At 43.1% G+C, this 13220-nt stretch overlaps 1 protein-coding gene across 6 annotated transcripts in view; it reads left to right on the forward strand.

Annotated features, from left to right (window-relative positions):
- Positions 1 to 13220, forward strand: part of TCF3 (transcription factor 3) — a 620473-nt gene that overhangs the window by 580737 nt on the left and 26516 nt on the right. For all 6 annotated transcript variants that reach the window (XM_078670855.1, XM_078670856.1, XM_078670859.1 and 3 more), the window contains one exon: positions 9739 to 9882. In XM_078670855.1, coding sequence (XP_078526981.1) covers positions 9739 to 9878 — 140 coding nt within the window. In that variant the 3' untranslated portion in view covers positions 9879 to 9882. The remainder of the gene's footprint in view (positions 1 to 9738; positions 9883 to 13220) is intronic.

Consider the following 13220-nt stretch of genomic DNA (forward strand, 5'->3'; position numbering starts at 1 on the left):
CCTTCTCACCACAACACAAAGGCAACCCCATTTCAAAATCTGGGTTAGCCAGATGGATAGTTAAGTGCATCCAAATATGTTATCTAAAAGCAAAACGCACTTTAACTGTTCCTCCAAGGGCGCATTCTACACGCAAACTTGGGGCATCCATGGCTTTCCTAGGAAATATTCCTCTAGAGGAAATATGTAGAGCAGCCACATGGTCTACCATACATACATTCACAAAACACTATTGTGTAGATGTACATTCCAAACAGCAAGCAGCTGTAGGACAGGCTGTTCTAAAAACACTTTTTCAGACTGCTGCAGCTGGCACAGGTGACCACCGCTAAGGGAGAGACTGCTATACATTCTATGCACAGATATGAATTCAGCAGCCCACATGCCTCGAACGGAATATGCTACTTACCAGTATGCATCTGTTCTTGGCATGTAGGGCTGCTGACATTTATATCGCCCGCCCTCCTCCCCGGTGCCTGTCGCAGCTGTAGCATTCATTTCTTTTTTACTTTCTTACTTTCTTGCATGGACATCTTTTACTGTACCATACTCCATCTCTGCCACAATGGCAAAAAACAATCTGAGAATGGAGAGGATGCCCATGCGCACTGTAGTCCAGGGGAGGAGCCACCTATCTCGTGATACTTCGAAGACTCTTCCAGGACAACAACGTGCAATCATCCGGACCCAACACTAGGCGGCGATCTATGCACTGATATGAATGTCAGCAGCCCTACATGCCAAGAACAGATGCATACTGGTAAGTAGCATATTCCATCCAGTTCACTGTAGGTTGATTTAAGTTAATTTAATTTAAGTTACCTGAAACTCTTAGGAAACACAGCGGACTATAAAGATTCTGGAAATAGGAGGAAGGTATACACATTTTCAGAAGTAATGGATCCTCTACAGTTTCACTAACTCTGAATATACTGGGTCAACTAAGATATCTGAATGTCAAGGAAGTGAACATAACATGCCAACTATCAAAAGGTGTTAAAGGAGTAAGTCATAGGAGATCGTATTGAATGCTACTGAAAGCTCATGAAGGATCAAGGCTCATAAATTGCCATGGTTAAGACACAGCCATATATATCTTGAGTGCTCATCTGGATATCACAGAATGTTGGCCGTACATGAGCACCAATGTTGATCGACACCACTCTTGGATGCGTGCCACCAGAATTTCCGGAGATGTTTAGGCATCCTTGAAAGACATGCCATTTGATGGCTCCAAGCTCTTCCAAAAGAAAGATGACTCTTAGAACTTTAAGATAGCTGGGCAAACGCCCACTCAGTGGGGTTACTGATTCACCACATTGGTTCCAGATGTTCCAGGACTATTCTTAGGACTTGACCGACCGACAGGCAGTGCTCTCATCTTCTCCAGAAACCGACCCAACACCTTCATGGATCATAGGGTGAGATGGTTGCAATGCTGTGGACACCAACAGATGCAGCACTCCTCCTTTATGCCATCTGCCACCAAGCTACTTTAGTTCTCCCTCCACTGGTCATCCGGAGTGTATAGGAGGCAGAGTTTACAATACGGGATCGTCTGGCTCAAAGAAGCATGGCTCGATCATCAACATCGATACCGGATGAAATCTTCGAAGAAGGCATCAATGTACTGGAGCAGGAGCAGATCGAAGAGGGCAACTTTAGCGCCTCAGAAGCAGACGACTCCGACGTATTAGACATCAAACCAGGGCAGCTGGTTGTAAGTACTAACGTCGACCCCCTCCCCCACCCATCCATAAAAAGGCTTCGGTACCACCTTCACATTCGGGCCTAGGTGCACACTGGGACAAAACTTCCCACACCCGCCTTCAGGCCTGGCAAAGAAGTCAACACATAAGCCTTCAGGTCACTCGGGATCTAGCCAGCCTGCTGCCGGTACCAAAACCCCATCCCCGGCACCGACAACAAAGGACAAACCAAAAGAGAAACCATTATCTTCATCTGCACCGAAGCCTGGTTCCACATCGGCGCACTCAGTACCGAAATCCACTGAGACTGAACCTTAGGATCCGAAAAAATCATTAGAACCAAGGAAACAACTGGTTACGAAGAACACTGGCAATGAACCTCCGGCTCCGAAAAAATCATTGGAACCAAACAACCGGTTCCAAAGACCCCAATTAAACCTTCGGAACCCAAGAAAACTTTCTGATTCCAAACCTAAGGAGCATAAAACAACTCCAAAACTTGTGCCACACAGTCGGACCTGTAAAAATCGGCACCGAGGCAATACACTCCAGAGGAGGAGCTTTTTCGACCTGATCCAACCAAAAACAACTCTTGAAATAGACCCAGAAACAGGTCATCTTAGAATTTGTCCTTCCAAGAAAAGGAAAATGGACAAACCTGCACCACCTCCACTTCCTTTAAAGAAAAGTGACATTGCCACTTCTCCTTTAAGGATTCCTTCTTCACCCCCTCCTCGACACCACATCTCTCCTATCCCATCTCCAGTACCCTCACAATCTCCTCCACCTCGGGATGATGACACCTCTGGGGACGAAGGGAATGATGAACCTTTAGGGGAACCTAGTCATCCTTATATCCCAAAGGACCCACGGGAAAATTATGACACACCAAATGTTCCTAATACACCACAAGAGGATGTCTACCCATCTAGACTATTCCCTCCAGAGGACACTATAGGATTCACTCAGCTTATACACAGGGCTGCAGAATGCCACGGTGTAAATTTACACACAGACCCTATAGAAGAAGATTTCCTCATGGACACTTTTGCACCATCTCAAAGGTCCACTTCCATTCTCTTAATGTTAAAAGGGGTATTTAAACATGCTCCTGAAGTCTTTAAAGATGCTGTAAGGGCTAGAGTCATTAACCCCAGAGTGGAAAAGAAATACAAGTCTGCCCCAACTGACCCTGTTAACATTAAAGGCCAGATTTCTTGGTGGTCTCCAATGCCAGGAAAAGGGCTAACTCCCAGACCTCAGGCGATGCTCCACCTCCTGATAAGGAGTCAAAACTGTTGGACGCATCTGGTAAAAGAACAGCGTCCCAAGCAGCCAACATATGGATAATTGCCAACACAAAGGCCTTACTGGCTAGGTACGATAGGGCGCACTATGATAAACTAGAGACCCTACTACAACACCTTCCAGATCAATATAAAACAAGGGCCAATGATCTCATCCAGGAAGGGAAACTTATAACCAAAACCTCCATTCCATGTGCTCTAGATGCTGCAGACACAGCCTCCCGAGCTATTAATACCAGTGTTCTTTTGCGCAGACATGCCTGGCTATGGATTTCAAGGTTCAAACTCGAGGTTCAGACTATCATACTAAACCACCCCTTTGAACAGGAACATTTGGGCCTACTGTAGATTCATCTTTAGAAAAGATTTTAAAAAATACAGATACTGCCAAATCAGTGGGAGCTTTGCAATCACAAGCTCCCAGAAGTTCTTTTCGTCGCTCCTCTGATAGGGGCGCCTCTAGAGGCTTTACCACTGATAAATACTCCACCGCTTATAAGAGTCACACACAGACCTCCTCTACCAGAGGTTATTACAGAGGAGACTACAGGGGCGATAACAAAGGTAGAGGCAAAACTACCAATACTCGCACTGCCTCCACCTCCAAACAATGACTTCCCGTCACTCCCCCCGGACCATTATACTCCGGTCGGGGGAAGATTGGTACAGTTCCTACCTGTCTGGAACACCATTACCACAAACAGGTGGGTGATACAAATCATCCAATCCGGTTATTTCCTGGAGCTCACTTCAACTCCCCCAAACATACCACCCAAACAGCGTCCAATGTCAACAGAGCATTTAACGGTTCTAAAACAAGAGGTACTTTCCCTCCTACAAAAACATGCAATAGAACCAGTTCCCCTGCATCATCAAAACACAGGGGTTTACTCCCTGTATTTTCTGATTCCAAAAAAGGATGGAACCCGGAGGCCCATCTTGGACCTCAGACCATTAAACCTATACATTCAATCAGACCATTTTCATATGGTCACTCTTCAATAGGTCCTTCCTCTACTCAAAGAAGGCGATTTCCTTGCCACTTTAGTTCTCAAGGACACCTACTTCCACATTCCCATTCACCCTGCTCACAGGAAATATCTTCGATTTGTAGTAGACGGTCAGCATTACCAGTTCAAGGTTCTCCCATTCAGAGTCACTACAGCACCCAGAGTATTCACAAAATGTCTAGCAGTGGTAGCAGCCCACTTAAGAAGACAACAAATTCACGTCTTCCCATACTTGGACGACTGGCTCATGAAAGCCAAGTCGCATACCCAGTGTGTAAATCACACACACACACACACACACACACACACACACACACCACACTCCAACTATTTCACAACTTAAGGTTTACAATAAACCTTGCAAAGTCTCACATCCAACAATATCTAGGTGCCACAATAGACACCTCAAAAGGCCTTGCATATTCTAATCCAGCCAGGATAGCAAGCATGCAAGCCCTTATAACAAAATTCCAACTGCAGCACTCACTTCCAGCTTGAGTGTTTATGCAACTAATAGGGATGATGGCCTCTTGTATATTCATAGTACCTCATGCAAGACTCCAAATGCGCCTCTTACAGGAATGCTTAGCACGTCAGTGGAACCAAGCTCTAGGTCAGCTAGCAGATTTAGTGTTGGTGGATGGCCACACACATCGCTCTCTGCAATGGTGGAACACCCAAAACCTTTCCAAAGGGCGACCGTTCCTAGAGCCGGTTCCACAAATCGTGCAACAGCAGACGCATCGCTCACTGGCTGGGGAGCTGATCTACCACATCACACCATACAGGGCAAATGGACGCCTCAGCAAAAGCTACTCCACATCAATCATTTGGAGCTACTGGCAATCATTCTGGCATTAAAATTATTCCAGAAACACATATCAGGCAAAGCTGTCTTAGCCCGGATGGACAATATAACAGCGATGTATTATCTACAAAAACAAGGGGGGACGAACTCTCTGCAGCTCTCTCAACTAGCACAGAGCTTATGGAGGTGGGCTATTCCTCAAAGCATATTTCTTTTAGCCCAACATCTTCCAGGAATACAGAATCAGATGGGAGATCTGTTAAGTCGTCAGACACAACAGATTCACGAGTGGGAACTTCATCCACAAGTCCTTCAACTGTTTTTCCAAATGTGGGGGCATCCAGAGACAGATCTTCGCCACACATTCAAACACAAAATGCCCAAGCTTTGCTGCCAGATATCTACACCCATTGTCCAAAGGCAATGCGATATGGATGAATTGGTCAGGCAGATTTGTGTACGCTTTTTCGCTTCTCCCACTCATTCCATTAGTGGTACGCAAACTGCAATAGCAGTCACTAACACTGATCCTAGTTGCTCCAACATGGGCCACACAGCCATTGTACACAACATTCCTGGAACTATCAGTAGTCCTGCACCAAAAACTACACCTCTTTCCCACAACTCTTAACACAGAACCATGGAGAGATCAGACATCCAGATCCAGCACAGCTCAAACTAGCGATCTGGCTCCTAAAGTCCTAGAATTTGTTTACCTCAATCTTCCACCTGATTGTATGAACGTTATCAAAGAGACTAGGCGCCTCACCACTAGAGCCTGCTATGCAGCCAAGTGGAAAAGATGTGTGATATACTGTACCAATAACACAATCAATCCTCTAGATGTGTCCATTCAACACATCATATTTTACCTGCTGCATCTTCAAAGATGTAATCTAGCATACACATCAATTAGATTACATCTCGCTGCCATAGCAGCTTACCTGCAAAATAGACAACATTTGTCATTGTTCATGGTACCTGCCATTTAAGCATTTATGGAAGTCCTCAAAAAGATAAATTCCTCCTAGGATACCATCCTCTTCAGTGTGGAATCTAAACATCGTCCTCACTAGATTCATGGGTCCTCCATTCGAACTTCTACATAAATGTGAACTTCAATTTTACATGGAAAGTCCCTTTCCTTGTGGCCATCACATCTCTCAGAAGAGTCACTGAGCTACAGACACTAACTATTCGCGAAACATTTTAACAACTCCATCATAACAACGTGGTTCTCAAAACAAATCCCAAATTCCTTAAGTTATTTCTCCCTTCCATCTCAACCAATCTGTAGAGTTGCCAGTCTTCTTCTCGCAACCACAAACAGTAGCAGAAATAACTCTCATACACTAGACGTAAAAAGAGCACTTCTTTACTATATTGACAGAACAAAACCTTTTCGCAAAAAACAAAACCGCTTTGTATCCTTCTCACCACCACATAAAGGCAATCCCATATCAAAGTCTGGAATTGCAAGGTGGATTGTCAAATGTATACAAATTTGCTATCACAAAGCAAAACGTACACTTTCTATTCCCCCTAAAGCACCATTCTGCCCGTAAAATAGGGGCTTCCATGGCATTTTTAGGGAACATTCCCTTGGATGATATCTGCAAAGCAGCTACATGGGCTACACCGCACACATTCACAAAACACTATTGTGTAGATGTGCAAGCAAAATAACAAGCTAGTGTGGGCCAGGCTGTACTCAAAACACTATTTCAGAGTACTGCAACAGATACTGGTGGTTGCCGCTAAGGGACAGTACTGCTATGCAATCTATTCATAGTGTGTGATCTGCAGCTCATATGCCTTGAACAGAAAATGCTACTTACCAGTATACATCTGTTCTTAGCATGTAGAGCTGCAGATTCACACACGCCCCCCACCTCCTCGACTACCTTTATCTGTTCCAGTATTATCTTAATTAGTTACAACATACAAGGACATCTCTCTGTTTGTCACAAAATTCCATCATTTACCTTCTTGGCGAAAAACAATCTGAAGATGGAGTCGATGCCCATGCACACTACTGTCTAGAGGAGGAGTCACCTATCTTGTGACTTCTGAAGACTTGTTCCAAGACAATAAACTGCAAACATCTGGGCCCAAAACCAGATGGCGATCTATGCATAGTGTGTGAATCTGCAGCTCATATGCCAAGAACAGATGCATACTGGTAAGTAGCATTTTTCTTCCCAACCCGTAGTGTCGTCTGCATCTAGTGGGGCATGATTTGACTATATCTTCTAGCTACAGCAGACCACGCTCAATGTCAAACCTATTGCACCCTAAATGTTCCTCCTGGGACTCTCTGGGAGACTTGTTTAACTTTGGTGGGACTTTGACCCGTTCTATGCATTTTTGCCTCCACTGCTGATTGCTGGGTGAGGCTCAGTTCATATGAATAACCCCATTTTGGGCTGGGAGACTTTGACTTCTGATTTTCTGAATTTGTTCCAGCAACAGGGAAACGTTCTACATCAGAACTCCACAATCTACTCCTCCATGCATGCAGATTGAGCAGAACGAGTTAAGTGGATTCAATGCCCTATTGATGGGGATAGATGTGATTCTGGTGGATTGCTGCCCTTCCTCTGTCAGTCTATTATGGCTATTGGACAGAGTCTAATGTGAGGGCCAAAGTATTGACCCTCTTCAAACTAATTTGTTGGATTTGCTTTTGTATTATCCATTGCCCAGCAAGGCTTTCTGATGAGCATCCCTCTTTATTTAACTCACCTGTTGTAATGCTTACACATATCTGACTTGAGAGATTCATTATGCCGCAGTGGGTCCATAATTTGTGTTGTGGACTCCTTTTGAGTAATGACTGTGATTACTTTGACGTGTTGCATGAGTTAGCTGCCATCTTTGTCTGTGCATCTGCTGTATACTACCTTCTATGTAGACATATTAGCTCTTTGGGCTAAGGCATCCTTTTTCTTAAAGGAGGTTTTGCCCTCTCATGTGCGGAAGTCCATAACACTAGCTTTTTGCTCTCTACTACATCCCTTTAAAGATGAGGAGCAGCTTCCCCAGCTTGATCCTTCATTTAAGCACTTTTTGCGGGGGATACTTCTACAGGTTCCTCACCACCCGTCCTCTTCCCTATTTTGCAGAGTGGCCTTCCTTTGGGTTTTAAGTTTTCAATATAGCTTGAGCACACTGTCCTTTAATTGGTCACTCGCTCCACGTCTGAAGGCACAGAAGGTACTCGCTGTCATTCATGGATGGCACCTATAATCTGGGAGAGAACCTCTAAATCATCCAATAGTGCCACCTGCCAGCACACACAAGCTGTTGCACGAAATAATTCCAGGCCCAGCCTTGTTCATATAGTGATTCAAAAGGTGACCAATTGGGAGTTAGACCGTGTATCTGTCAGAAAGATCATTTACGAGGGCATTTAAGTTGTTCAATTGTGGTATTTTTAACCTGGGTCACTGTTGCAGTGTTAACTGCTGGTATATATGAATGTCATTTTAGGGAGCTGATTTCACATTTCATTTCCCCAATTCTTTTGTTTTACTGCTGATATAAATGGTAAAAATGGGGCTCATTAACAGGATAGTATTACATTTTTTTTAAATGCATGAACATTGTGAAGAATTAAGACTTGTTATACATTTGACAAAAGGTTTAGGCGTATAGCAGCAAATTCACTGTGATTTATTTTCCTAGCTGATGATTGCAAAGTCATGTGCTAACGTACTGAACATTTGTTTGTTTAAAACTTTTTCTAATGTCTTCAGCCTTGCACAGGTGTACAAGTCCTCTTTGGTGACGTGTTGAGTCAAATGTTTAAGTAGTCACTGAGTACACCAGCAATTATTTTTTCTGGTGGTCAGTCCCGGCCATTCAGGAAGGCTACATCTTTAAATGTTTTACAGCCCCTCTTAACTTGGAGAGTAATATTCCAGATGCCGGGACGGACTCTATTGAATGGCATGGTGTCCTTTCCGAGTCCAATTTAGGCTGGATCAGGTAGATGGGGAATGACTAAAGACTTGAAGGTGAATTCCCCATGGAATGGCAGTCACAAACAAGAAAATGTGAGACATGAGTTATCCTCTTTCGGAGGGAGCGGGGGGCTCATAAGATGCCTGGAAAGTCCCAGATGGGCATTGCCAGCCTGGCATTAAATAAACCACCATATTATCCACAAAACACAAGTTCTAGTGGACTCTGTCGCTCGCCAGTCTGGTCTCAGAGTAAGCGCTCTTTTGAGACACTAATGAAACCTGTGTTAAACTTAACCTGTTATTATTTGCACATTATTCGTTTAGCATAATTTTGTGAAGTACTGCTTGTGGCCTTGCAGAATGAATGGCAGCCTTAAACCTGTTGTATATCTGCTGATCATTTGCAAGTAATATTTTGCCCTTGAATCACAATTGGTTGTACATTTCTCCTCTACGCATTTTGATATGTCACTTGCATTTAACCTTCAAGACTGCGGCCATACTGAGGTGCCGGGATCGGATATAGGCTTGAACGCTGCTAAATACAGCTCGTCGAGGGCTGATCTAATACACAGCCCTTATACTGGCACGAGATCTACTTCACATCGAGCATCGTTGATATATGCTAGAATAAGGCTTTTCGTGGAATACTTGCAACTTGCCCAGCCATAGTTAGGCTGGGACGGAATTATAACAAGTCAGAAGGCACATAAGACTGTTTTATCTACTTGAAGCCCTGAGGAAGTCACAGGTGTCTTGTCCTGAGCGACGAAACACGTGTTGGCTGGAGTCACACCAAGAAAATCATTAAATTACTCATATTTTCTATGTATTTGCCTTGAAATTTAAATTATTGACTTGTCATAATCATTGTGAATGTGTGCCAGGGTTTGATTCAAATTGCATTTAACCTTTGTTTGCATGGTTTCTGCCTAGAACGAAATCTCAATCCTAAAGCTGCCTGCTTAAAGCGCCGAGAAGAAGAAAAGGTGTCTGGAGTAGTGGATCCACAGATGACCTTATCAAATTCACACCCAGGGCTTGGCGATGGTCACAATTCAATTGGACACATGTGATAAGGTATGATCCTGGTGTGTGCACTATCAGTGAGTTTACTGTATGATTAACTTGTTTATTTTTCCCAGTTTTTGAATCTGTGTATCTAGTTAACCTCCCTTACCTCAGAAACAGGAGGCTCACACTATTTCATACCTTCATATAATTACTGTGTGTTACCTGAGGTGTTGTAAAATAGAGAACACCTATCTGCATCCCCTAACAGTTATTTAATTGATTTTGTTCCTACATGAGTAATCACTCAAGAAATGTACTTCTTTTCCTTGTCAAAGAATTTTCCTTGTCCTTGTTTCTTTTTATGAAGTGACAAACTATGGCCTCTTAAAGTTATTTATGTAATACAGGCAAGAGTAAGCCCAAGAACTGAAGAACCAGGGCATATTATTAAATTCATGCATGCGTGTTCTCCTTGCTTAACCTTGTTAGAGTGAACTTGAAAAAGGATCCACAACGTAACACCATTTGATGAAACAATCCATAAAAATGTATCTTGTCAAGTAATTGCAGAGAACATTATAATGTGAGGCTTGTGCAGTGCTGTTAGTGCAGGTGAAAAGGAGCAGCAAACATGTTTAAAAAATATATCATATACAAATGGCAGACCAATTTGTTAGGAAGATAACCAAGCCTATCATTTTTAAAAAATTCAGTCTTGTTATAGTAAATCAATCATTTTGAGCAGTCAGTCAACATCAGGACAACACTTGCATTTTCAAGCATCTAAAGAAACTGTTAAAGATAAAACAGAGAATAGGATTACCAGTAGTAATTGTGATTCAGCATAAAAAGTTGTCTTCAATCTAGGTAAATTAATTTATACTGCAGTGCATAAATGTGGTGTTTATTGTGGCTGGTTGATAGAAGTCTGGCATGGTAGTTGCAACTGTCACTGCCCACAAGACATCTGACAAGACAGCGTGTGTTGGCTCCATGCCATTAAAGATGACCAACTCGCAACTCTGTCAAAGAGCATTCTTTCACCTGCACAACACATTGTGTCGTCCTGCGGTTTTTATCACTTTCTCCTTTATCATTTAACAATATATTTTTGTCTATGGTTTCTTTTTGTATCCTCAGTCAAGTTTACCATACAAGGTTAAAAAGGAACGATTTGTTTAAAACGTTTGGAATTTCCTTCAAGTGTTAGTGAGAAAGGGGGGGATGGGTGTTAGGTGAATAGTACAAGTTTGATCTATCCCTTATGTCTCGGTTAGATCTTATACTTTCTGGCATCATTTGCAGCTTGTACTATAAAATTGTCTTCAGAATCGTCAGCACTTTACTCTTCAGACCTAAAAAAATCATAAAAGGTTTACCAGGTCTGCGAGTGTAGTAACTTCATTAATCTAAGCAACCTAAATAATACTCTTGACCCATAAACTAGCTTCAAATTGTGATCCTGGGCAGATCTTTTAATTCACTGAGTTGCCATTTTCTTCATTACCACATATGAGAGCACCTTCAAACATGCAAGTTCAGCATGACTGCTTAACAAAAAACTATTTTGCTCAATTTGATAGACTAAACGTTTGCTCCATGTATAATAAGAATCAAGCCCACATATAGGGTGCACATGAACCCTGACTTACCTCTTAGTTAACATCATGGTCATCAGGATGGGGGCAGAAATGTTTCTTAAATCATGTATAAAAACTAACACTGTTAATAAATACATAACTAAAGCATTAAGTGGTAGCACACTGTCATTTACAGTCAGCATGTTTTCCATTGACATGGCCACAACATTTCCCACTGACATGCTGTTTTACTGATAAAACTATACAGTATACAAACAATGTTTGGAAATCGATTCTGCAAATATGTGTCATTTCATCACCAAGTAAATTGTTCTGATTCATTTTACGCCTATTTAAATCAGTTTGCATCACACTTCTGAATTAAAAAAAAAATAGTTCTCGTAATTCTTAAGATATATATTGAAATATTTGTACTATTTATTTACAAGCAGTTTAAATGTGTGTTAGGAAAAATAACTAACCACCTACAGCTTTTTGTTTCACCAGAATAGGCAGACAGCTCACTTAACAAAATCATCTAGCTGTAGTAAGCGAAAGAAAAGTAAACACCAATGTTGAGGCATGTGTGATTGTAGAGACACATGCTTAGAATAATCCCGCAATCTAGTGTTGGATAACATTTCGAGTCACAAGGTACAGTGACTCCTCCTCTTGCTGGTAATGCACATGGTCATCACCTCCATTGTTGGATTGTTTTCTTCCGCCGTCTGCTTCGGACATGAGCTCCTCTGATCTGGTTCAACAAAGTCATTGTTTATTCTTTCCAATCACTGCCGTCTGCATTGTGTTTTTATTGTGACCGTTCTGTCTGTCTTGTTGGTTCACTGAGGTCGACCTCAGGTGGCGGCTCGAGTCTGCTGCAGCCCCGTGTACCTTGGCCTTTCGGGCGGTCTTAGTCTTCAGCGTTGCCTCCACACCATGTCCACCCGATGGTGGAATGGACACCCTACTACTTCTGTCCTCGCTGCCCTGCAAAGTTCCCATGCACCGATCTTTGTCAGGTGTGTAACTTGTGCCTCTTCCCTGAGCATGAAGAAGCTACCTGAGAATCCTGCAGGTAATTTTGGTCTTAGAAGACTCTGTGACCGCAGAACTTGGGTCCTTGAGATGTGGCGCCGAAGGCATACCAGATCTCATTGGTTCCGAAGACCCTCAACAAGAGGTACAAACTTGCCCATCAGCTGCTGATGAGCGCCTTCTCTCCCAAGCACAACTCCGGTTTTGCAGCCTGAATCCTTTTCTGGATTCACATGCTGTGCATCATTCCGCCCATCTATTGGTTGGGTCCGGAATTGTCTTTGTTTTTTTGTTTTGGTCCCTGTCGACCATCATTTGGTGCCAGGTACGTCCCCTGTGTGACGTCCGACGGTATCCTGGAGATCGACGTGCGTGGTAGCCATCTTCAGATTGTTTTATTCCGCCGTTGGGTCTGAAAGCAAGACTGGAAGCTCCGAAGAAAGTTTTTTTCGTTTCCCCAAAAAATCTCCAAAAAGATTATCACCGAAAGATCGATCACCGACATTGTAGCAAGAGGCAGGAGCGGAGCAGCAGTTCAAACCCTAGAGGACCACTCCGGTCCACAAATGGTGAGGAAGGGGTCATGGAGAATACCCCTTTCCAATTCCTCCCCAACTGCCACCACAAATACGCACAACACGACCCCCATGACGTGTGCAACCTTTGCCTGCCCGAAGATCATCAGGACAAGGACTGTGAAGCCTGCGCAGCGTTCCTGCCGAAGACGCTCAGGACATGCTGAAAAAAAAAGAAAGTCTCACTACACCACAATGTCACAGTGAAACC

Source organism: Lissotriton helveticus, chromosome 12 (genome assembly GCF_964261635.1).
Source record: "Lissotriton helveticus chromosome 12, aLisHel1.1, whole genome shotgun sequence".
Taxonomy (NCBI): Eukaryota; Metazoa; Chordata; class Amphibia; order Caudata; family Salamandridae; genus Lissotriton; species Lissotriton helveticus.